General features: G+C 35.5%; 2 protein-coding genes across 4 annotated transcripts in view; one reads left to right on the top strand and one right to left on the bottom strand.

Moving 5' to 3' along the window:
• Positions 1–837: 837 nt before the first annotated feature.
• Positions 838–27,618, bottom strand: LOC145660536 (uncharacterized). The gene is made up of 2 exons (XM_081725725.1): positions 27,333–27,618; positions 838–3,259 (listed from the first exon to the last, which is right to left on the bottom strand). The coding sequence occupies exons 1-2, from the start codon at positions 27,386–27,388 to the stop codon at positions 2,710–2,712; spliced, it is 606 nt and encodes a 201-aa protein (XP_081581851.1). The 5' UTR covers positions 27,389–27,618; the 3' UTR covers positions 838–2,709.
• Positions 7,993–27,787, top strand: part of LOC145660534 (arylalkylamine N-acetyltransferase-like 2) — a 28,396-nt gene continuing 8,601 nt past the window's right edge. The window contains exon 1 of one of the 3 annotated variants that reach the window (XM_081725723.1): positions 7,993–8,174. The gene's annotated coding sequence lies outside the window, so the exon portion shown is untranslated. Of the gene's footprint in view, positions 8,315–27,787 lie in introns of all 3 variants that reach the window. The other 2 variants (XM_081725722.1, XM_081725721.1) reach the window with 2 other exon arrangements.

The following is a 27,787-nucleotide window of genomic DNA, read 5'->3' as shown; positions in this document are numbered from 1 at the left end:
TAGAAGCCGTCATCTGCAAGTGATTGTAGATCCATCTGGTGTGAAATCTTCTTGCCAAACCACGTGGTGGTGTTTGTAAACACTGGAGTCTGGAAATGTTTGTTTACCGTATCACGTGGGACATTACCCCCTGGCTTGTTTAAAACATAAGCCGAAGGGTTATTTTTCTTCATGTGAGGGTTGGTAACACTGAGGGACCACAGAAAAATATCACTAAAACATTAATAACACTGGCAACACTGAAAACTTTCACTTTTCGGAGCATTATTAAGGTAGTGAAAGAAAGCACTAAATAGTTATTCCCTGATCACAGTCAGGATCGGTGCGTTTTATATGACACTTCATTTCCCTCGAGGTAGGGCTGTTTTAAGCTTTGGCGTTAATATATATATATATATATATATATATATATATATATATATATATATATATATATATATATTAGCTCACTTATGGTGAGGGGTGTTGGAGTCTGTAAAATCGGTTGCTCCTTAGTCGTATGAGTGATATTAAATGTGTCCATTGGAATTGGAGGAGATATATCTAAGCGAGGTCTTTTGGATATTTTTGGTATCGAGCGAAGACGGAGATACAGCTTGTATAAAATAATAAGAGTTACCAATACTAAAAAAACGTTACGATTATCACCGGGATATAAAGATGTTCCATACTGGAAGAAGAAAAAAATTCAAATTATGATCGGTGATTTATCGGAAATCCTATATAAAGTAAAATGTTTCGGAGGCATCGCTACGAATAAGGCGTTTATAAACAAAATATAAAAATATGCCAAGACCAAGCAATAATATAATAATCAGAGTAGCAATAGCAAGTATGGTCCATTGAAATGCACTGGAGAGATGAAATTCCGGCATGCTATCCAAAAATGAAGTCTCTTCATACTGAAGTAAGGAATTCATAGAAGTAATACTACGTTGTAAATTCTGGAAATTATGAGTAAAATTCAAATTTGGATTCGTCAGTAATTTTTTATATATCAATGTAAAGTTGGCCGAAGTTCTAGTAGGAAGATTCAAAGTATCTGCTATTATACAGCATAATTTATGGTAATATTTACATAAATTAAACATAACTTTCTTACAAGGCTGTCTATATTCTTTATTATAAATTAACGAGAAATGTTATAGTTTCGGAAGTATATCACTTCCTTCTTCAGACTACTACTCCAACTGAAATCATAGATAACGCAACATAATTTGCTACTCTACCAATCAAGAATCATTTTTTCATTTTTCATTAAAATTCAAAATATATGTCCATTGTTGTGACAATTTTAAACTCTTAACAGAAATAATACATTGTTAATTAATCTTTATATTTCTTTTAACATATATTAACTAAATTAAATATTAATTAACTATCTAATATAATAAAGAATATAGACAGCCTTGTAAGAAAGTTATGTTTAATTTATGTTTAAGATGGACACAAGGCCTTCTTATAAAAATAATATTTACAATAAAAGATACCACATCATTATCCTGAAATTACTCTAATAACTCAAGAGGGGAAAATTGCTTGTCCAACCATTGAGAGACTGCGGAAAGTTTGTAGGAATATCACAGTTCTTCCAATCTCTCATGTAGCCCAAGCAATCACAACTAACACTCAGCTTGATGTAGTTTACTTTGACATATCTAAGGCCTTTGATACCATAAACACAAAGTTACTTTTTACGAACTCTCTAATAGATATAACATTCATGACAGGATCCTTTCTTTCTTAGATTCTTATCTTTCAGGGAGAGAACAACGTGTTACTCTACCTGGATCCCTCTCTCTGTATAGCCCCGCTTTATCCGGGGTGCCTCAAGGGAGCGTGCTGGGTCCACTCTTGTTTTTAGTCTGCATTGACGACTTACTTAGTATCTTCTCAACCTCTTCATCAAATATTTTGCTTTTTGCTGATGATTGTAAACTCTTTAGAGCTATTAACACCGTAGATGATGCTTCTTCACTGTAAGCTGACATAGATATGTTAAGCAACTGATGCTCAAACTGAAATCTATCTTTAAACCCCAACAAATGTTCCACTATCTCTATCTCCTTAAGAAAGAATGTAGTTCGTCAGACATATAATGTCAACAATGTACCCATCAAATGAGTTTCATCTCAAAAAGATCTAGGCGTTGCTTTTGATGAAAAACTCTTCTTTGCGGAGCACATCATATCAACCTCATCCAGAGCCATGAAACTACTTGATCTACTTTTTAGATTTCCGGAAATACAAAGTCTCCCTGCCATTACAATGTTTTATAAGGGTTTCATCTCCCGATCATTGATATTGTTCACCTGTGTTGAATATGGCAGTACCTACTAATTTATCTCGCCTTGCCTCGGTTTTAAACTTCTTTCTTACAATAGTTAAATTTAGAATTCCCGAGTTACGTGATCACTCGAGACAGGAAGTAATGTTTTTAATGAACTTAAGTACTCCTGTCAAACGACGTAGCGCTGCTGAATTACTTTATCTATATAAGGTTATCAATGGTAAAATTGATTCTGAATTCTTATTATCGCAGATCAACATTCGTGTTCGACTGAGGCGAACGCGTTCTCTGAATTTACTAACTTATGAGACTCCTAGGTTATAAATTGTTCAGCGCTCCTTGTTTTACAGACCAGCGCATGATTACAATACAGTTTCAACAGATGTCAACATTTTTACTTCTGAACGAAACTTCAGAACTCAGTTGAAGAGAATATCGTATATTAAATATTGAAACTTCTTTACTGTATTTTTGTATTTGTTGCTTTTTGTTGTTTTTTTCTTATGTTGTTCAGTTTCAACCAAATGGCCTTGTGTTGTATGAAACTTAGTGAATAAATAAATAAATAAATAAATAAATAAATAAATAAATAAATAAGAATGTCGAGGCACTGTTTTTTCGATTCGTATTTTCTTTGTTGGAAGGGAGGTACCATTTAAATCTACAGATCCATCAAAGTTTTCTTCTTCATTCAGACTTAAATTGCTTTGCAATGCACTGCCGTTAGTATTAATATCTTTAAACCCAGGCGTATATCGAGTTATGCCTTCTTCAGTAAGATTCTCTCCATCTAGTTCTGCACTTCCTCGCAGCTGATTATCACTAAAATGACTAATATCACAATCAGATCCCTCTCCATCGCTATCCCCGTCACTTTGCCAAGCATTTTCTGGAGGGCCCATGAATACATCTGCTTCTCGAATGCTGTCATCCTCTTCTAAAATAGCTGCTATATCGTCGAAGGTAAACCTGAAACAACAGAAAGGGATTTTTGTTATATAAAATGTTGTTTCAACTTATACCAAAAGATGGAAGACAAATCGTTAGTAATTTCACATAAATTGCACAAAAGGATTATTTATCATGTTTTATTTTTATTTGTTTTATTTTCAATTGTATTGGGAAATGTGGTATAAATTTGTGAAGTCTTCATGAATGATCTAGAGAAAGGAAAGCATAGGAAATTTTCTTGGAAATATAAAATATAGTCTACTCTTCTCGTGTTCATACAATTTGACTGAAAGAAACATTTGAGAACATATTATAAACCATCATGTTTCGAATCAGGGGCGTCATTTAGGGAGGGCAGGAGGGGGCAATTGCCCTTCCCCCAAGAGTTTGAGGATTTCATATACTTTAATCGATTGTCTACTAATATACTACTACAAAACGTGAAAGTCTTATGTCGGTGGTACTCTTACCCCCTCCCAATCGAAGTCTGAAATGACGCCCCTGTTTCAAATACAAGGTTCTGAAAATCATTGAGATCAGTATCGTTGCCTGGTGTTTATATTTGTATGACTAGTTTCGATCAACATCGAAGTGGGAGAAGAAATATATCTTTGCTTTGCTGGTTAACACTATAGGTTATATTTCATTCATTATTTACTTCTATTAGAAAAAAAATGATATGCTATACGCACTCATGATCCATATCGTTTATACATTACATACTCCCTGAATAATACAAATAAACCTATGCAAACAATAGTGAAATATTACATCAAAACAATAATGATTTTGTATCTGTTTCTTCGGTTATACAATGAAACCTGTCTATATTGGCCATTATCGGTTCCATTGGAAAGTGGTAGACTTAGACAGGTGGCCAAGTTACAGAAAATAAGTGTGATCGTTGTATTTTTAGAATAGAATTTCTAGTAATACTTGATTGTAAAATTTTAATAAGCAACGGCACAACAGCTACTTTTAAATAATATATATAGAGTAATCATAACAATATACAGTACTAGAAAAAATACTACAGTATGTTTCATATATGTACTAGGCTGGTACACTGAATTATTCGTATTGAAAACACATTAACACAAAAAACAATGAAATAGAAACTTATGCAGTTTATTGAAATTTATATTGTAGCACACTGGATTCTTCAGATCGAAAATAAACAAAGCAAAATTATAAATTAAACAATTTATGTGCAGTTTATATTATTTATTTTTGGCAGTTACAAATATTTTCTGACAAAAAATTAGCAAATCATTTTTTGACATATATGCACATTCTAATTTTGTAGTTAACTACATCTTGTTAATAAGCTACACGTGTTTCCGTCGGAGCAAAAGATGTTTTTAAAAGTATGTTAAGGAAATTCATATCTCAAAACCTCCGCTACCTTTCGACAGGCCGTTAGGTGCCAATAGTTGACAATTGACACTGTTAGCTTTAACCTTGAGAATTTTCTGGAAATATTAAAGCTCCCCACTGATGAAAGGAGCCGACATAGGCAATGGTTTTACCAAAACAGACGGGCTAAACAAATACGTACAGTCATTTCCTGAATTTTTGTACGTGCTTTTTCTTATTCACATCTTCCTTCACCACCCCTTTATCAGGGTAGTGTTCGGGACATTGACCTTCAAGAACAAATCGTGGGAATCCATGTCTCCAGTCACAAATATACAGTAGAACATCTGCCTCTCATATCGGAAGACGAAAGAGTTAAGAAAAATAAAATGGTATTTTGCGTGGCCAAGATACGCAGGTAAATTTATTATCATCATCATAGGGTAAACATTGCTTCAATGCGGCCGACTTCCAAGATAAACAAGTGGCCAACTTACAGAATAACAAGTAACGAATGCCTTATAGAAAAATGCAGGTTGAAGACGAACCAGGCCAAGATAAGCAAGTGGCCAACTTACAGAGGTAGCGAAGTTCACAGGTTTTACTGTAATATTTTTCTTCTCGCCTCTCACTTTGAATTCAGGCAATCCGTAAAACACTATGACAGAATGTATCATTTTCAGAAACTTGATGAAGTTGTTAGGCAACCAAAATTGCACGTATGATATGTTGGGTTGCATATTTGCTGGTAAATTATGCAATACCGGTTTGAAAATTTATCTCTGGATTGAACATGGGATTCGCAAGTACTGAGAATCCGCCACGGTTGTTTTGTTTAAAACAAATAATTAAAACTTGTTTTAAACAATTGATTTTGTTTAAAACTAATTTTGTATACGTTTTAAACATTTTGTTTTAAACACGTGTGTTTTTAAGCTCATTTTAAACATATATTTATTTTTATTTTATTTTTTAAAGAAATCTGCCAGAGAAAGAAAATTGTCAAAAAGTGCTCCCCACTCAGAAGACAATTTTCTTCCCATGTGAATGTTTTGATTTCTCATAGTTACAGCAAGTCAATGTGGTGATCTACAATTTATTTTCTCTCTTTTTTCAAGTTATTTTTAACGTATATTGTATTTAAATGCTTCTCAGTAAACTTGCGAGAAAATGTCGTAGTTGAAGGTTGGACTACTTGTAGAACAGATATTTAAAAAAAAATAAATAAAATAATTATCATGGAAACAAATTTTTGTGTTGCATTCAGAAAACAAACAAAAGGTTATTTGCTAAATTGCGGTTCTGAAATTAAAATATCGCAGGCATTCGTTGATACAGTACATGTTGGTTCTCCCTCCCCCACCTCAATTATTTCGTTCATCTTCCCCACCTCAGTTCTAAATATTCTTCAAAACTTGGCATAGCTTGTATGAAGGGACAGGCGAGAAAGCGCAAGGTATGTCAGTCGCCCGCGTAATAACTAACTATTAAAGCGTGATACATATTGTAACATCAGTGCCGAACGTCAGCGTCTGGGACAATTTGATCTCAATTTGTTTGATTTTATAGATTGAAGTGCAGCAATATGCAGGGTGGTAAGAAAGTCTTTGAACAAACTTCGGGAGATGATTGCTGACACCGAAACAAGCAAAAAAAGTTCTCTGGGACTTTGATCACTGAGGGATAGTTTCGGCGATATAGGGATCTCCTATAACCTGGCAAGTAATCTCTACGTTCCTTTGGGAAATCCCTCACACACATCTTGCGGAGGTTTGAAGCATACATTTTTCAATCGAGCAGGTATGACTTCGAGCGTCATGTTCTAAACTGCACACTCTACGTTGTATTATTTTTGAATTATAGCCCTCTGAAATTCATTTTTCCCACTCTTTCGGCACCTTATATCGCCGAAGCTATCCCTCACTGACCAAAGTTCCAGAGGACTTCTTTGCTTGTTTTGGTGTCAGGAATCAGCTCCCAAAGTTTGTTCAAATAGTTTCTTACTACCCTGTATAATTGATCCCAAGAGAATTATAATCTATGGACCAAGTGGTTTCTAAGCTTATTCAATCTTATTACAAGTAGTATGTGACTGAGTGATTATGTGTGTCATGGTTAGGAAAACAGAAATAACAATAATAGATACAATCTGCAGCAATTAACAATGAACGGCAAACTTTTCAGCCCCATATATATATATTTTTTTAACTTTCTGGAAAACTACGCATGAAAATTTATTCTTGAGCATGTCATTATTTTCAGCTCGATGTCAGTGGTGGGCACAAAAACACTTTTTCGGTTCCACGGTTTTTAGAAAAACCGAAACCGGTTTTTGAAAATTTTAAAAACGGTTCCTGCCGAAACCAGTTTTGCTTTTCTCCAAAACCGGTTCGGTTTTTCACCGGATCCGGTTCGGTCTCCTTCAAAATCCGTTACAGTTTTCTCCAAAACCGCTTTCACTTTTTCCAAAATTGGTTCTATTTCAGACCAGAATAGTGCTTCGTTGTTCTCTGGAAACCGATTCCGTTTCCATAGAAATAGTTTTATGTATTTTACAAAACAGGTTTCACCGAAACTAGTTTCGGTGAAAACCGAACCGGTTTTGGAGAAAACCGAAACCGTTTTTGGAGAAAACCGAAACCGTTTTTGGAGAAAACCGAAATGTCGGTTTTTCGGATTTCGGTTTTTCTAGAAAAAGGTTTCCGGTTTTTATTAAAAAACCGGTTTTGCCCATCCCTACTCGATGTCATGTATCGACTAACATCTCTTACTTTCGGACAATATTTTAGTTAAACAGAAACTAGAATTTAAAGAGTTAATGAGAATTATAGGGCAATTTCACTAACCATGCTATGTACTATCGTCTTGGTAGTATAATGAGAAAGAGCTTAATGAAGGTATATATATATATATATATATATATATATATATATATATATATATATATATATATATATATATATTTCAGTTTCACCTAAATAAGAGGCATAGTACTCGTACAGTATCGAGTACTATGCCTCTTATTTGCTTCCTTAATTTTCTTGAAAACTGCACATCAGCTCTGACACTCACACTTCATTTTGTTTAGCTCAACGAGATATATCGATCTGTTTATCTCATCTTCGGAACATTTCTTTTTCACTAAACGCTAATAATGTATTTAACGCACATTGTTTTAATCCATAATAACATTGAAACATACTTGGTTCTTTATATTCTACTGAAATCAGCATTTGCCATCCACCCCCATCCTGGCGACGCCACTGCAGTGTTTGTCACTGGCAGATAAACAAACGGCAAGTGCTGTAAACGAGGTCTTTCAGTAAGCGTCAGCTGGGTGCCAGCGGAACGGAAACTTACCAGCAACGCCAGTCTGGCAACGTAGCAGCTTCCTTTTGGTTCCCTGTGTACACAGCGCTATCTTTACTCTGCCGGGGAAAGAAGAGGAATGAGAGAGAGTTTTCGCCAATTGTAATATGCGCATGCGCGAACGTCGTACGTGCCTCTCTGACGAAAGAAAAAAAACTGTGCAACGAAACGCGTGTTGGCTGCAAGAAACAGGATAAAGAGAGCATAAGTAGGTGTGTATGGTGTATATGTGTGTGTTTGCGTAATATTCTGTGTGCGTATGTGTTTTGTTCTGCTACGTTGAAATGATCCCAAGTGCAAATTCTAATCTGTATTCAGCAACAACGTAAAATAACTAGCTGTAATCAGGTCAGTAAACAAATCTTCCGCCACGTATAAAAATACCCCTTTACAGTGATCAATTATTTATATATTGAACAAAGGCGCAATTTTTTTCAATGTGTCTTTAGGATTTATTTTTCTCTCCATAGGATTTAATTGAGGTCAGTAGGCCAGTTTCTGAGACTACGTCACATACAATTTAGAAAATGAACTCTTAACTATCCTAGGGTAATTAAATGTTTTTAGTAATAATATGCCTATATGTATTTTCAGTTATTTATAAACACTTTTTTGGTAATCAGGACTTACTCCATGTATTATTTTAAAAAATAGTAAAACTTTAAAATGAGGCATGCTGATAGGATAGTGTTGTTAGGAATGTACAGTTTGGCACGTATTCCGGGACCATTCACGTGATAAAGAAGTAATTAAGTAATCTTTGTAAGGATTCCTTTTGGTAATTAATTACTCAGCTTCAACGAGAATGCGTAGTTAATGAATGTTTGCAAGCTGAGTTATTTTGTTATCAGGCACATCATTTGGGAAGGGATAGGGTTACACCCAAGTGCGCCGATTTCTCTGATAATTGGGGGGGGGGGCATTCAGATGCAGAAAGCATATATGAGGATTTAAAGACAAATTGCATTCAAATTATTCCAAATATTGTAAATTTACAAATACAATGAGGGGGCCCACTTGAGCTTTAGGTGGGCCCAGGCCCCTTCGGCTCCCCAGGATCGGCGTCCTTGGTTACACCCTGTGTTCCTATTTGTTGGGATTCCCGGTTTTGGAGGAAATTCCCCGAATTCCGACGTGGCTCTGTCAGAACTTTAAAATGTCCGACTTTCATATTATTGATAAAGTCAGTAACTATTAACACCAACGCAACCAGCCACAGAAGTTTGGGGGAAGGGGGTCACAACTCAGTAAACATTTCAAACCGCTCTACATCAATAATTACTGAGATTTTGTACGCGTGGTAACTAGTGGCGTATTTAGGATTTTGTTTCGGGAAGGGCTCTGTACAACACGTGAATAAGCTTATATTTTTTCTTTAGTGTGCCGACAAATTCTAATGAAGTTGTGCATACAACGAATTTATTTCGGAAGGGGGATTCAGCCCAAAAGCCACCCCCTAAATACGCCACTGCTGGTAACCATAAGTTTAATTACGTACCTTCACCCAAGCTGCCTACTATAATAGAATTATAATAATGGATGTTTCTAAATGTAATAATAGCCCGTAAAAAAAAAAAAAAAAAAAAACACTTGTTATGGGTAGATTCCGGAGGGACTTCCTATCATGCAATTCTATTTATTGATGTATATTGTGAGTAATTCAAGATTTTAGTAAGGGAACTATTAATTTTTTCAACATTTTAAGATTTTTGCTACAGTTTCTTTCATTCCAAATAACCACAAATTATTTTATCCTTAATCTGGACAAGGTAAGTGTAGGGGAGCTCTTAATCAGGTCCGGATTAAGGGTTGGCTTAGCCCTGGGCCTTCAGGTGGACAGGGGCCTCCACTCTGACCAAAATCTCAAATGGCTATCTAGAAAGAATCATGAAGATACAATCATCATCATAAAATAAAATATGACAGAAAATATGAAACATATTCCCTTAACTTTCCTACTGTACTTTTCACTTTGTACTGTACTGACAGAGGCCTATATTAAGTGGTCAGGACGGGCCATATATTTTTTCTAGTCCCGGATGCGTTAATCCAGTCCTGCTCTTAATAGGTACTACTATTACTAATTTAGTGGCTGTAAAATGGAGATGAATTAGATTAAGTTAATATTACTCTAACCCGTAAGTACTCGCGCCCTTTTCGTGACACTAGTACTCGCGCGGGGGTCCAGTAGACCCCCAACTTGATATTTGTTTTATTACAATAAAAATATATATATATTTTAAATAATTAAAACAATGTAGCTGACTCTAGACATGTTTTTTAAAAGTATTTGCTGCAATCAGATTTTTTGAACTCGTTTTCAGACATTTTTAAATATTTTTTTTCATCAGGACTTCCGGCTACCACACCGGAAGTTACCTGGTTGGTGGTCTGTGAACACTCTGCGCGAGTACTTAAGGATACTACTTAAAACTATTTAACTAATAGTATCAGAGAAATTGTTTAAAATACATATTTGAACAGAAAAATAAGTAAAAGATACGGACAACCATTCTAAACTCTCTCTTTTCCATTAAAAAAAAAAGAAAAATCAAGTTATTTGGAGTTGTTATATACTTATGAAATAGGCCTATTAAGAAAATTATAAAAAAGCATTTTCAGAAAACACCCCCAAGTTGATTAAACTACTCGTTATTGATTTTTCATTTGAAATGAAATGTGTGATATTGTGTTAATGCAGGTTTGTTATTGTGTTTATTTATAATATCGGAGCAAATTCGTCTCATATATATATATATATATATATATATATATATATATATATATATATATATATATATATATATATATATATATATATATATATATATATATATATATATATATATATATATATAAAATTGTCTGAAAAACTTACCTCAAGAATAAACTACCCAATACTCCATGTGGATATTTTCAGAAGAAACTTTGTAGGATTATTTATGAAATATGAACAAAATCGACTGGAGTTTTGAGTAAACTGTCCGAAACAAGATTTAGATTTAGGTTTTTGGGTTCAGCATCGAGGGTATATGAGATACGGACTGACGTACGAAGGATTTGAACCACATTAGCTCCCACAGGGAATTAGAACTCGGGTCTTCCATGCCAAACGCGCCTAGGGAGAAATATGTGCCTTTGGCATGAGAGACACGGGTTCGATTCCCGACCGGAGCTCTTGTCACAAACTTTAGCCCTCTAAACAAAGTATTTGTTGTGGATATCTTTAGAAGAAACTTCGTACGCCACATTATAGAGTTGAAACGCTTAGAGCAGCTTTTTCCAACCTTTTTCAACTTACGGCACACTACGGGTGTTACTTGGATTCTCGCGGCACATTTACAGATGATATTATTTGTAAATATAAAACATACTGTTTTTTTTTCTGTGATTATTGATCTCCTTCTCACAGAGAAAAAAGCTCTATCACTGTTTTTTCCCCGTGGTAAATCATTATGCTTATTTTTCATTCTAATTTTAAAATAGAAAATAATTGCAATGTCATATTGGACTCAGTTTTTTAAAAATACGCTTTCTTCTTTAAAACTGTATCCAACCTTTTACTAAGAAGGAAGATCACTAAATAACAAAAGAACAAACAAGTCCCTTTTACTTTTAAAACACAAATGTACGTAATTTGTCGAAAGGATTGAATGATATTTTAAATTTTCAAGTTACGAAATAGTCTGAAACATTAAAGAAACAATAATGCAACAATAGAGTCTAACAATGATAACATACTTTTTTCAACATTAGAAATGTAGAGAACAGTAACTTGGTATGCAACTTAAAATTGTAGATTCATAGTAGAGGTTCATAGCAATGTGAAACACAAATATACATTATTCCCTACGTTTTGCAATTTGATTGCTATAAAATTAATAACTTTGTTTCGATTCCTCGCGGCCCATTCACGGCACACCAGTGTGCCGCGGCACACCGGTTGGGAAACGCTGGCTTAGAGGATAAAGGGGATATGTCACAGATTGAATGTGACAGGAAAATTGACTTCCACAACTGTCCGTTAGCATACCGCCTTCATCGTTTCTAAATATCTGCACTCAGACGAGGACTCACTAAATATGTGTTACGTAGCATGTTTAACATATAACACGTGCATTACCGCCAGAATGCAACGTTTCAAAAAAATATAACGTAACACCTTTATCCTCTAAGCGCTTCAAAGTGTTTATTTATGAAATTTGAATAAAATGGCTTGATCAGTTCTTGATAAAAATCGTGTGAAAACCTTCATCACAAGAGTAGGCTACATACCCCATGTTCTTTCTTTTCTTCTTCTTTTTTTAGAGGAATATTATAGAGTTGTTAATTTTTGTTTCTCGAATGTAAGCAAGGGGCTCAGTGGTAGAGCGCTTACCTCTGCTAAGAAAACAAAGTATGAAATTCGTGTAAAGAATAGAGTTCGAGATTTTTAACGAATTTACGAGCTCCTTCGTGGCTAAGCGGTTAGCGTACGCGCCTTTGGTGTGGGAGACCCGGGTTCGATTCCCGGCAGGATCTCATGTGGTTCGGATTCCACGTTAATCAGTAGGTCCACGTCTCATATAGCCTCGCCATTGAAAAGAACGTTAAAATCAACTCAATTCAGCATTTTAACGAATTTACTCTTTTCATGACCGATATCCTGAGAAAGTGATTTTTGGACGTTCGTCCGTCTGTTCATTCTTTTGTTCATTCGTTTCGACTCCCGTCTAAAGCAAGGCCATAATGTTCAACGTATTCAGACCGAATTTTAAAGTTCAAGATTTTCTACTGGTTTTCTTCACATTTCTGATGTTTCTGGTTCCATTCGCGGCCAAATAAGTTTGTGGTGGACAGCATCGTGTATGTAGGTTTTCTCGGGCTACTCCTGTTTACTCCCACTTTCTCATTCCACCAATTCTTCCATCGTCGTTCACTTTCCTTAATCATTGTCTCCCTTAGCCTAAAGGCATAATCGTGGGACGTTAAGCTCAAAACATTTTATTTCGAATATGAACAAAACCGACTGAGCAGTTTTCGAGAAAATCATGTGTATAAAATTCACTATAAGAGGAAAGTTTCCCTTAACCTTCATTCTTCGGTCTGAAGAAAAAAACGGTTTACGTTACGTTAACGAAGTATGAACAAAATCGTCAGAGAAGTTTTTGAGAAAATCGTTTGATAAAATCTCATCCCCAATAATAAACGAACATTTTTGGAATTTTTTAGAGGAAATGGCTTACGTCACGTTGCAGGATAATGAATAGAATATTTCTGTATGAAATACGAACAAAATTGCTCCTGTTCTTTGGGAAAAAAAAAAAATACCCGAGAAAGCAACCCAGGAATGAAATAAGAGTTATGAATTTTTTTTGAAGGAGGAATTACTTAAACAGTATGTCTGTTAATAAAATATTTGTTTATTAAATATGGACTAAATTGCCTGAGCCGTTTTCTAGATAATCGTGCGGAAAACTTACACCTTTTGGATATTTTCTGGAAAAATGACATAACGTAATAATGTTTGTTAGTGGCACATTGAAGTCATAAATAAGATACCGTAGAACGGGGCTACTTTTGACAGGTTTTGTACTATTTTAGATGTGTACAGGGGACACTGGCTGCAACCAGTCAATGATACTATTCTCATCATAACAATGGATATCTAGGTTATCACACCCACTACTGAACTTAAGTTTCTGCAAGTAAGTTTTGGCGGGAAAAATTAATAAATTACCAGTCAAAGCAACCCCAGGGTGGGGCTACTTGGACACCTTATGTATTTGCTGCATAAGGTCAAAGTTATCCGATGTATGAGGTTACTTTAACATGCAATTAGTGTAAATCAATTGTAAAACACTGTTTTGGTCATGCGTAATGTATGCTGTATGCTTTTTAACCAGGAAATCTTGATTGTTTTACATCATTATACGTCACTATAAATGTTTTCTTAAAGCTTTACTTTTAACACACCTTTACGTGTAACAACGGAGTAGTAATGGCGACACCTGAGGAAAATTTGGACTTTGACCCCGACCTTTGTGACGTCATAGGTCAAAGGTCAATGACCTTGGCCCGGGGTCAATGACCTAGGGGTACCTAGGACCACCCCCTCTAAATTTTGGAAGGGGTACCTTGGCCCACCCCCTAAATTTTGGCAGGGGTACATAGGACCACAGTATGTACCTCTATCAGTATTGGGTGTCTATGTCGTTCCCTTTCATGGGTAAAAAATTGCCAAAAATTCAAATTTCGGGGGTTTTTGACCTAATTTATCCCCTTTGATGAGGTGTAATTATCCTATATGGTTATATGGGCGTATACAGGGGTCCATTACCTTTCATAACATATGGGTATATTAATGCACCCCTTGAAAAATTTGGGAGGGGTACCTTAGCCCACCACTTAAATTTTGGAAATTGACCAATTTAAACATTGGATATTATAGTACAGGACCCTAATATGTATTATGATAAATTTGGGTGGTCCACCTCATTTCCTTCTAGGGGTAAAAAATTGCCAAAAAGTCAAATTTCGGGGGTTTTTGACCTAATTGATCCCCTTTGATGAGGTATTATTATCCTATATAGTTATATTGGCGTATACAGGGGTCCATTACTTTTCATAAGACATGGGTATATTAATGCACCCCTTGAAAAATTTGGGAGGGGTACCTTGGCCCACCCCTTAAATTTTGGAAATTGACCAATTTAAACATTTGGTATTATAGTACAGAACCCTAATATGTATTATGATAAATTTGGGTGGTCCACCTCGTTCCCTTCTAGGGGTACAAAATTGTCAAAATATAAACGTAAGCAATACGTTGTACCACGTGTTTGGTCTTTTGGCCCAATTTATCCTCTTGGATGAGGTTCTATTACCTTTTATGGTTATATGGTTATGTATAGAGGTCTATTCCCTATCATAAGACATAGGTACATTTGTGCACTCCTTTAAAAATTTGGGAGGGGTACTTTGGCCCATCCCTTAAATTTTAGAAATTGCTCATTTTATATATTTGGTATTATAGTACTGGACCCTAATATGTATTATGATAAATTTGGGTGGTCCACCTCGTTCCCTTTTAGGGGTACAAAATTGCCAAAATATAAACGTAAGCAATACGTTGTACCACGTGTTTGGTTTTGACCTAAGTTATCCCTTTGGATGAGGTCCTATTACCTTATATGGTTATATGATTATGTATAGGGGTTTATTCCCTATCATAAGACATAGGTGCATTTGTGCACTCCTTTTAAAATTTGTGAGGGGTACCTTGGCCCACCCCTTAAATTTCAGAAATTGCTCATTTTATATATTTGGTATTATAGTACTGGACCCTAGCATGTATTATGATAAATTTGGGTGGTTCACCTCGTTCCCTTTTAGGAGTACAAAATTGCCAAATTTTAGTACAACCACGTGTTTGTTTTGGCTCAATTTATCCCCTTGGATGAGGTCCTATTACCTTATATGATTATATGGTTATGTATATTGGTCCATCCCCTATTATAAGACATGGGTATATTGATGCACCCTTTAAAAATTTGGGAGGGGTACCTTGGCCCACCTCTTTATTTTGGAAATTGCCCAATTTAAACATTTGGTATAATAGAATAAGACCCTAATATATATATATTACTATAAATTTGGGTGGTCCATCTCGTTCCCTTTCATGGGTACGAAATTGCCAAATTTTAGTACAACCACGTGTTTCGTTTTTGACCTAATTTATTCACTTGGATGAGGTCCTATTACCTAATATAATTATATGGTCATGTATAGGGGTCCATTTTCTATCATAAGACATAGGTACATTGATGCACCCCGGGAGGGGTACCATAGCCAATCCCTTAAATTTTGGAAATTTTTCAATTTAAGCATTCGCTATCATAGTACATGACCTCAATATGTATCATGATAAATTTGGGTGGTCCACCTTGTTCCCTTTCATGAGTAAAAAAAATGCCAAAATATAAACATAAGCAATATGTTGTATCACGTGTTTGGTTTTTGGCCCAATTTATCCCGATTGATGCGGTCTTATTACCGTATATGGTCATATGGTCATGTGTATATAGGTTCATTTCCTATCATAAGACATGAGTACATTGATGCACCCTTTAAAAATTTGGGAGGGGTATCACCACTCAGTTTTAGAAATTGTTTAATATAAGCATTTGGTATCTTCGTACAGGTCTTCAATATGTACCACTATAAATTTGGATGGTCCACATCGTTCCCTTTCATGGGTAAAGAACTACCAAAAATCAAATTTCGGAGGTTATTGACCCCTTTGATAAGTATTTAGCACGTTATATGGTTTATTACCTTTATATGTTTATGTTCTCTTTTAAATTTGGGAATTATAAAATAACATAATTTGGTAAACGTTTTCTAGGACCCATTGTAGATGTTGGTGTTCCTCTTATGGCCAAATATTCAAAATTTAAAGGTTATTGACCGGCTTTATTATTGAATAACTACAGGATTTATTACTTTTTCATAAGACACAGGTGTATTTTTGTACCAATCTTAAATTTTGGGAGGGGTACATTTCTTATTGTCATATCAATAATTGGTAATTGTTCTTAAAATTGGATAGTATCTCATTCATTGGGTAAATCATTATGATCACGTGATCAGTTATTGACCTATGATGGGATTAGGAGTCCAGGACATTGGTACATTTAAACTTTGTAGGATAATTTGAGAATTGTCAAATGAAATTGCGTCATTGGTTTTGATTATTACAGCCAAATATAAACGTAAGCAATACGATGTACCACGTGATTGACCTTGATGAGGTAGTGTACAGGGATACATAGCTAACCTTATTGAATCTTATGACTCATAGTCTTAAGGAAATACATGCTACAGCAATGGCAAAGTTATTGTTGATGCAATTTGATTGGTTGATCACTATCTTTCGTGCAATCTGATTGGCTGATCACTATCTTTCGTGCAATCTGATTGGTTGCTGATTTTCAAATCTTTGCTGCATTCAGTTTTAAGTTTTGTTTAACATTTAAAAATCTTGGTTTCGTTAAACATTTTGCACTCACTGATAAATATGATCAAAACCGTTTATTTGTTAATCGAATAGTTAAAAACCGGATAAAGTTTGACGGTTAACCGTGAAACGTAATTTTTTTTAATTTGAAATTTTTTGTTTGAAAGTTTTTGTTTGAAAACTCTTGTTTCAAATTTGTTTGAATTTTTTTGTTTCAGAATTTTGTTTGAAATTTGTTTCAAAAAATTTTTGTTTGAAATTTTTTAATTTTTTTGTTGCAAAATTTTGTTTGAAAATTTTTTGTTTAAATTTTTTTGTTCGAAATTTTTGTTTTGAAAATTTTTCGTTTCCAAATTTTTTTGTTTCAAATTTTTTTGTTTCAAATTTTTTTCAAAATTTTGTTTGAAAATTTTTTTCGTTTCAAAATTTTGTTTGAATTTTTCGTTTCCAAATTTTTTCGTTTCAAAAATTTTGTTTCAAAGTTTGGTTTGACATTTTTAAAAGTTTGTGCACTCATTAGTAAAGAACCGGAACTGTTTAGAACTAAAACCTCTGGCAACATTGTGGTGCAATAGTACACGTCAGAACATGGGGTTGTACTTGAAATGAAAAAACACAATTCATTGAAATTGATCATTTTATTACACTCCACATACATCCATACCAGATAAATTATCTGGATATTGTCGATACAATGTATTTTGAACTTCTTGCACTAGTTTGTGTTTAGCGTATAATTTTAATTCCAGTTGAAGTCTTTTAAGGTATATAACACAAACGGAATGGAACAAATTCATCAGCGTATTTCAGTGTGTGAAACATGCAGTGGAAGTGTGCAACAAAACAAGTATATTCCTGAAAAAGTACTATTTTGAAAAATGTGTTATGCATATTGTACAACTTGTATCTAGATATTGTGATGGTTGTCAACATCGTTCGTGGGTGCATACCTGTATTGATAAACAGTTTATTTGTGATCAAATGGACATTGAGTTTCCACCAATTGATATTACAATAGACCTTAAAAGACTTCAATTGGAATTAAAATTATATGCTAAAGACAAACTAGTGCAAGAAGTTCAAAATACATTGTATCGACAATATCCAGATCATATATCTGGTATGGATGTATGTGGAGTGTAATAAAATGATCCATTTCAATGAATTGTGTTTTTTCATTTCAAGTACAACCCCATGTTCTGACGTGTACTATTGCACAACAATGTTGCCAGAGGTTTTTGTTCTAAACAGTTCCGGTTCTTTACTCTCCCGGGGTGCACCAATGTACCCATGTCTTATGATAGATAATGGACCCCTATACATGACCATATAACCATATAGGGTAATAGGACCTCATCAAAGGGGGATAAAATGTACCAAATACCAAACACGTGGTTGTACTAAAATTTTGGCAATTTTGTACCCCTAAAAGGGAATGAGGTGGACCACCCAAATTTATCATAGTACATGTTAGGGTCCTGTACTATAATACCAAATGTTTAAATTGGTCAATTTCCAAAATTTAAGTGGTGGGCCAAGGTACCCCTCCCAAATTTTTCAAGGGGTGCACAAATGTACCCATATCTTATGAAAGGGAATGGACCCCTATACATGACCATATAACTATATAGGATAATAACACCTCATCAAAGGGGATAAAATCGACCAAAAACCAAACACGTGGTATAACGTATTGCTTACGTTTATATTTTTGGCAATTTTGTACCCCTAGAAGGAAATAAGGTGGATCACCCAAATTTATCATAATACATATTAGGGTCCTGTACTATAATACCCAATGTTTAAATTGGTCAATTTCCAAAATTTAAGTGGTGGGCCAAGGTACCCCTCCCAAATTTTTCAAGGGGTGCATTAATATACCCATGTCTTATGAAAGGTAATGGACCCCTATACATGACCATATAACCATATAGGGTAATAACACCTCATCAAAGGGGATAAATTAGGTCAAAAACCCCCGAAATTTGACTTTTTGGCAATTTTTTACCCATGAAAGGGAACGACATAGACACCCAATACTGATAGAGGTACATACTATGGTCCTAGGCTACCACACCAAATTTTTAGATTTGGCAATTTCCAAAATGTAAGGGGGGTGGTCCTATGTACCCCTGCCAAAATTTAGGGGGTGGGCCAAGGTACCCCTTCCAAAATTTAGAGGGGGTGGTCCTAGGTACCCCTAGGTCATTGACCCCGGGCCAAGGTCATTGACCTTTGACCTATGACGTCACAAAGGTCGGGGTCAAAGTCCAAATTTTCCTCAGGTGTCGCCATTACTACTAACGGAATGAAAACCTTAAGGTTAGTGTAAAGGGACAGGTTTTGCCGATAGATGTCACTACAGTCTTCGTATCTCTCCCATGTATTTTTTACCTTTCACGAAAATTTACAATTTCTTTTACAAATTTCAACGTAGAGACCTCAAATTTTTAGAGAAGGAACTTCATAACCTATTAAAGGGAACAATCCGTGCCGATTTTTTATTTAAAACTTTCTTAATTGTTGAAACAGTTCCATTGTTAAAGGTTTGGATATCCATTTCAACAATCAAGCCTTTTCAACAATGAAGAACATTCTAAATAAAATATTGGCACGGATTATTGCCTTCGGTAGATTATGAAGTTACTTTTCTAAAAAATTTGAAGTCTGTAGGTTGAAATTTGTAAAAGAAATCGTAAATTTTCGTGAAAGGTAAAAAATGCATGGGGGAGATACGAAGACTGTAGTGACATCTGTCGGCAAAACCTATCCCTTTAAACCAACCTTAATCATCAACATTACAATCGTAACTAGCATACTGTGGATTTTTGGATCCAATATTGCAAAACCAACACACCCATTTTTCGCACCTGATACACTAAATCCACTCTTTTCCGCCAGTATAGTTTCGAAAGTCACTCATACAAATGACACAGATATTTTCTTCATACCCTTTTATTTTCTTCGCCTTCTCTCCCTGGCGGGGTTTCTTTTGAAGCTATCACGGTTGTCCGGTTTCCAGTTCTTCTATCAGGAGTTCCTCGCCAACCACCTCTTCCGTCACCACGGTCTCTCTGATGTCTCCCTCTTTCGCCCTCATATCTGATCCCAGTTTCCGGTTCTTCTTCCCATAGGAGCAACTGTTTTCCAGAGAAATCAAGATCTTTTTCCCTCGCTTCCCTCCGCTCGTCCTCTCTCTGGTGCTTGGCTCCGTTCTGGAATCGTGAAAAAACTGCAGGAGACTTGCAACTATGTCTTTCTCTACCTGTGTTCTGTCGGGCTCATTCTGTAACTTTGAGAGGGGAGCTTCAACGTTTAGAAGAACCAGATTTGTCGCGCGGAATCCTGCCTTCAGGTTCTCGCCTAAGGTGGTAGCCAATGAATCCTTGAGTCGGGACAGTAGACCAGGGAATTGTTCCTTGGGAATCGATTCGCTTTGTCGGGTCTCCTTCCGCCATACACTCAGTACGACTCTCCACTTCTTTAGTTTTCTATACACACTCACGTCCAGAGGTTGGAGCAGATGCGTCAAGATGCAACGACGCTCACAGAAAAGAAGAATCACGCATGTCAAAGTAGCCCCGTTTTACGGTACATAAACAAAATTGTTAGACCTGTTGTAGAGAAAATCTCATATTTTGATTTTCAACCTTCAGTAAACTACTTCTATTTCTAGGGGAAAGAGGAGAATTTGAAATACGCTCTTAGAACCTAGAGAATCTTAGAAAATCCTTAAGTTTAAAATTCGGTCTCAATACGTTCACGAAAAAAATTAACAGGAGGACAAACATCCAAAATTCACTTTTTCGGTATAGGGGTCATGTAACGTGTAAATTCCTTGATATCCCGAAGTCGATTCTTTTCACGAATTTCACATTTTCTTCTCTCCTATCGACGTACAAAAGTTAAAATACAGATAAATAAATTAACATGTAAAAGAATAGCACGCACCTACAAAGAATATCTGAAAAATTCCTTTAAAATTCATTTTATATCAAGTAAGGGGAGTTTCTTGCCAAAATTATGCATTCTGAGTTATATCGACCTGCACAACTTCCGTGTAATAGCATTGTTTTTTGCTCATGTGACAAATTTCTTCCAAAATTTTGCAAATTTGAGCCTGATGTTCGACAGTAGCACCAATTAAATCTAAAACTCAATTATGCTCACTTTCCGAGCTCTAGCAATAATAATAATAATAATAATAATACACGAATGGTGTTTTGAAAAAACATTATATATATATACACACCGGTACCGTAATACGGGGTTACTTTACACAAAATATGAAAAGAGTTTCACGGTCCTCTATCGGCAAAACCATGAACAGAAAAGAGGAAGTTTCAACTGCCACTGTAAGATAGAACATCTAACTATTTTGGCTATAATGTTGGCGGTTAACAACAGTTCTAATTACCGGGTGAGTTTGTTGTTGTAGAGATATGGAAAACAGTCACTGTAAAGGCCGCCAAAATTTGAAAGATATCACGTACAAAAATTTCCGTCAAAGTTAACTGTTTCATAGAATACTATAGTGAATAGTGGGACTTTGATCCAATAGTTGAAAATGAAATATGAAACGTTTTAAAGTCATAAAAAAAAAGCAAAACTGGGAGAAGGGGGTTTCGGCCTCTACTCAGGGTTACTTTGCACCAGTCCAAAATGCCGCTTAGATAGGAAATTATTACTACTGGAACCTCCTGCATTCCAAATTTAGGTAAATTTCCTATTTAGGTAGATGTGGGAATGAATTTGTTGTTGGAAAATAAATTATGAACAGTGGCGGATCCAGAAAAATAGTTTGAGAAGGGCTTCACTCACAAAGGCTTCGTTTCTTTTAGAAATCACTAGACTTTTGGGGTTTTTTAGCTTATACGCGTAGGAATGACTAACATTAGATTTTTTAAAAAAGAAATCATGCAATTTGCGTGGGCTTCAGCTTGAAAGTCCCAAACCCTCTAAATCTTCCACTGATGATGGTTGGGATGATATTCTTAGGCATAAGAATAACCAAGGCAAATCAGTTTACGGGAATTCTTTTTCTATTCCTGAGCAGATCCGCAACCAGAGGGAGGCTAAGGGGCCTGGCCCCCTAAACTTTCCGTGGCCCCTCCAGACCTTAACATAAATGCTATTATTAATACAAAAAACACAATTTAATTATTTGTAAGAGAATTTTAATGACTTGGCCCCTTGACATATTTATGCCCTCCTCCCAAACATCTGTGGCTGATTGCGGGTCTATTCCTGAGTTGTCATTTTTGTTTGATATACGCTGAACTATTAGAATGTGGTTCCTGTGCCGGTACAAGAAAATACATAATTTTCTTCACATATATCGATAATTCAAACTAAGTACTGATACCGGTATCCTAATATTAATATTTGTAGACTTCATGCAGTTTTGTGTAGAAAGTGAAAAAATGAAATGAAATTAAGTTTTACGTCCGAAGGTTATGCTGGTTGGGCTAAAGGAGACTGTGATGATGAGAGATGAGTGAAATGGTGGAATGAAGTAAGTGGGAGGAAACGGGGGAATCCGAGAAAACCCACGAGCACGGTGTTTGTCCACTACATGTGTAGAAAGTGAAATATATATATATAAATACTGAAGGGAAAACATTGCATAGAAACGTTATGCTCATATGTTAAACATACTTTTCTGTATGTTGTGCAAAGTAACCCACCTATGGGGTTACATTGTACCAAAGTTTATACGTATTTCAATAACCATGTTCTTACTGAATGTTTACTAATGCACTTACACAAATGTGTTCCTTATATATCTAGCTACTATATGTTTAAAATACAGTATTCTAAATCATTGCGTTTGTAAGTTACATGCGATTTTCTTTAAAATTGATTAAATCTTGTGCAAAGTAATCCCGTCTTACGGTATCTTCCTTGTTGCTCCTAATTGAATTGTCAATTTCATTCTCTCATGTTAGCTTCTAGACGACTACTTACACATGCAAGGAACATCCGAACTTACGTAAGAATCCGCGAGTTTTGAAACTTGTTTTGTATTCTTCTGCCTTTGATTGTTCGTATGTGTTTCGCGCCATTCCGCTTAATACAATTCCCATCATTCCACTCGCTCTATTTTATTTACGATGTCATTGAATAATCACCAACAACTTTATATTTTTTAAAAAAAATGCTCTATATGGTCTAATTATCTCTCTTTCCTTTTATCAGTTAGATATATCGGGTGTTCTAAAAATGGCACCCACGGACTACAGAGGACTATTCTACAAGTCAAAATCAGGGGCGGATCCAGGACCGACTTCTGGGGGGGGGGGGCGTTGTCATATTGCTACTTTTAAGGGTTCCAAACTTTGGGATGGGTTTTATTTAGATATATAAAATAAGAAAGTTTCCTCTTGGATCGCCCCTGGTCAAAATAAAGCGAAAAGTGTAGGGGAAACTGTTGTACCTTGAGAATAGTGTACCTTGGAACACTCGCATGTTTCTGAGCTCCTATGCTATCTAGTGGTGATTCAATGAACTATATGATGCTTTAACATTGTCAGACAGTGCTATCGTGGCTTTCGTTGTGCTGAGAGGCGTGTGTGATTTACGAAAGTGAAAAAACTTTTTTCAGGGATAAAATGAACTATTTTAAAATTGAAATATTGTTTTCTAGTGTCATTACTGTTTTTTGTTTGTATCATCCAGTGGCGTAGGGAAGGGGGGACCGGAGGGGCCGCCCCCCCCTAAAGAGGTCCGACAATGTACTTTGGTATTTTGATGTTTTCAATGTTTTATATATTTTTATGTTTATATATATTTTTTTTGTTTGTAATTTTTCTATGTGTACCTATAACAGCACTTGCCCTCCCCTTCCCCCCCAAACACACATCCTGGCTACGCTACTGGTATCATCTGTAATAATCTATTAGTTTAGGGGCATTTGGTGAGTATTTTCGTGACTTGTTTTTCTACTCTGGATGTAGCGTTGCCATTATGGCGCCATTTTAGTAATCGTCTACAGCCTCTTGTACCATGGAACAAAAACACATCTTGTACCTTGGAACATGTTCCAAGGTACATGAACTCATTGTCAAGTGTATTTTTGAACATTCTTTTATTATCGTTGCAGGAATCGAAATGGCAAGAAGCAAGACAGAAAAGAAAAGACCTGCCATTAACCCAATTTCAATTAAGAATGCAATTAAAGCAGTCACTAACGAGCCTGTGGATCGTATTTCAATGCGTGAAGCTTACAGAGTTTACCAAGTGTCTTTAGCTACATTATCCTGACATCTGAAATCTTTTAGACAGGGCAAGAAACCTTTGGGTATAGTGTGAAATATGATGTTCACAGTGTGTTTAGTGAGGACGAAGGGGAGAGACTAACTACATACATAACAACTGTGTCCAATGGCCACATCGATAACCATGAAACGCACTTATCTGTCGAGGCTATTGAAATGGCTGCTGAAGCTGGAGTTGTCATGCTGACTCCCCATCCTCATACCCCAGAAAAACTACAGTCGGTGGATTTGGCTGTTTACGTTCCTTTTAAATGTTTTATTACCAAGCTGTGGAAGAATGGTTATATAATAATCCGGGGAAACATTTTGATATTTATGCTGTGGCCGAAGTGTTCCGAACTATCTATCCACGCGTGCCTTCAGCACATCAAATATCACCAGTGGTTTTCGTTATTCATGGATTTATCCTATAAATAAAATCATTTTCTTGGAGTTAGACTTTTTACCAGCTTCACTACCAGACCATCTGCAGGATTGTCATATAAGTGATACAGGTGAAAAGGCCAACACTCCGGTGCAAGAACGAAACGAAAGAACGGTGCAAGCTTAGATTTCTGCTGAGGATTTGAACTTGCCTTCTACATCAGTCCTTCCAAAGGAAGTACAACAACCACACCCGAAAGGACAAAGTGCAAAACGACGAAGAAAGGGTGGTAGAAGTAGGATAGTAACAGAGACACCTGAAAAGCAAGAATTGGAAGATAGAAAAGAGCACAGAGCTACACGGAAAGGAAATAAGAAGCAAGAAGAGCAAAGAAAAGGAAAGAGAAAGCAAGCAGAAAAGTTAGATTCGAAACGTCTGATGAAGAATCTGAAGAGAACATAAGCCTGCATGAAGATGATGATAGTGATGTTATGCTTGCAGAACTGGTGGACACGTTGAATTAGACGAGAGCATTGAATCACATAATCTCAATCCGGATGAGTATGTGTTGCTGCAGTTTAAGAAAAAACGAAGCATTGAATTTTATGCAGGAAAGATTTGTAAAGTAAAATAAAATTACAACGAATTTAAAATTTAAGTCCTTGAAGTGTATTCCAGGTACTGCAAATAAATTTTATGAAGACTCTGCAGGACAGTTTGATGTAAATACATCTGATATTATAGTGAAACTGCCACCTCCTGTTAGGCCAATAGGCTCCAATAAAGTGTCTGAACAATTGTGGCTTCAAGTGAATTTGGTTCTTATGATGTAGTGTAATGGATCGCGTAGGCCGAGATAGTTTCCACGAATAAGTCAATATTTCCTAATTTAGTAATTAATTCCTTATGTTATTTTCTGATAGGCCTACGTCTACTTAACGTGCAAAGAATCAGAACAAAATATGTACAACACATGTTTAATTTTGTAATTGTTTTAAAAGCCATTGCCCTTTGTTTTCTTCGGGATTTAAGAGTGGACTGACAAATAGAATATTATTATAGTCTTTACATATTTCAGTTATTGCTACGTTTATGAGTTTTTCAATAAATAAATAAGGTTAACCTACCGATTAAAATTAGGTTCGATATGAAGGTAAAAGCCTATTCAGAGTAAGTATCAAACATTTCCATTCCCTTCTTTCACACGGTTTTGTACATCAAAAACAACAAATCTTGATATATCAAATAAATCTTAGAATAATTATTTGTAATTTTATTTCTGCGAATTACCATATTACAAGTATACGTTTCAAGGCTGTGTTCCAAGGTACAAGAGGCTGTGTTCCAAGGTACATGAGTATTTGTACCATGGAACACTTTCTTGGGAATTTTTGAAAACTTAAAAACATAACGAAAATGACACAATTTCATTCAGAAAACTTCCAAGTTTAAATGCACTGCAATACAATTGCAGAAATAACTGTTGGTAATATTATATCTTGAAAAACGCAAAAAGTGTTCCATGGTACAACAGTCTCCCCTATATATAATTGTATTCATTTCAGGTCCTCGTCTGGAGATGCAAATTGTACTATGTGGCAGCGTCGTAGATAAAGAACCACAGAGAAAATCTACCAATCGATCATATAGTTACATTGATTCTTTTTAGATGGAAGTCGATATGCATTGATACTAGCACCACTTACCAGCATAACTGTCGTTGTAACAGCTTCATAGATTTGTAGGACAATGGGAATGGTTATAATTAATCTACGACGTTGGTAGATAGTGAAATTTTGATTCCCTATAGCGGCTGAAGGAGGCCCTGAATAATATGCCATTATATAGGATTTTCGCTTTATTTTAACCAGAAAAATAGCGCTTTGTTGTTCATGGGCGCCATTTTTAGAACACCCGATATATAATTCGCTCTTCACTATAGGACTTGTATTACATTACATCATTACGGAACAAGAAACGCTGGTATTTCTTCTTTCCCCGAACAGCTGCATGAAGTGTCCCTAAATTCTGCTTTAGAAAGGAGGCAGCCCTAGCCGGAAGGAGGGCAGTGGCAATTATTTTTTTGAGATGAATATAAATTTAAACTGATAGTATAGTAACGTGATAATGAAAATCGTTAAACTACAAATACTTATGTCGTAAGGAGCTTTCCCCTCCCTCCACATAAAACAAAACCTGAAAAAGGACTATTTTTATTATCACTTAAGTAGCAGGTTTTACCTACCACACAGCTCTACTTCACAAATCTTGTTTTAAACATTACACATTAGTGCGATTAAAATTTGAATTATTTTTTAAATAATGTATAATTCAAATAACGAACATTCTAAAAATTATTCCACTATTGGATAATAGTAGGGGTAAAAGTGGATATGAAAAGGTAGAGGGATGCATGACGTCACGTAGTCCCCCTTGCCTATCTTTGCCCATTTTAATTTTAAAGGAAGTGGAGGGGACGCCATGGACGTTTCTAGGAATGTATAAAAAAAAACAAAAAAATATAATATATAAATATAATATATAATAATATAATAAAAATATAATATATATAAAAATATATTTAAAAAAACAGCTACTCGGAATAACTTTTGAGAGTAGGCCTATATACCCAAATTAAGCAAATTTACTAATAGAAACACATAATTATACACAGAAACTTCTTGCTCTGTGTTAAGAAAATAATTTTATATCAGCATTGAAAGATACCTTCCTAACAATCCGTGCAATCCCCAGCGATAATAGCTTCGCTCCCTGAGCAGCATAACCTGTAAGCCTGTCTAGCGAGCTGGTGAGGCTCAGATGGAAGGGTCTCCAAGTTTCCAGCCTACTGTTCTGTGTAAAAAAAAAAAAAAAGTTAAAGTATTGACTATCTTTTTTAAGAAACCAAAAGATAAAGAAAATATACGGTAGAAAACAGGGTAGACCCGACCTCAGTACGCTTCGCCGCTGCCTCTATCCTTTATACGACACATAAATTCAATTTTGAGGCTGACCATGGGACAAATTTTAAATCATAATGCTAAAAAAATCATTTTAGATCTAAAGAATATTTTAGCATTATGATTTAAAATTTTGGTTCTTATTTCCCAAGTTTACTAAACACAATCACATGCTCAAGAGTTAAATTAAGGCTGTGTGGCCAGGGAGAAATACTGTGATAA

Source organism: Thermobia domestica, chromosome 9 (genome assembly GCF_964235325.1).
Source record: "Thermobia domestica chromosome 9, izTheDome1.hap1.1, whole genome shotgun sequence".
Taxonomy (NCBI): Eukaryota; Metazoa; Arthropoda; class Insecta; order Zygentoma; family Lepismatidae; genus Thermobia; species Thermobia domestica.
The sequence above is the reverse complement of the archived record's forward strand: the minus strand, read 5'-3'. Positions and strand labels throughout refer to the sequence as shown.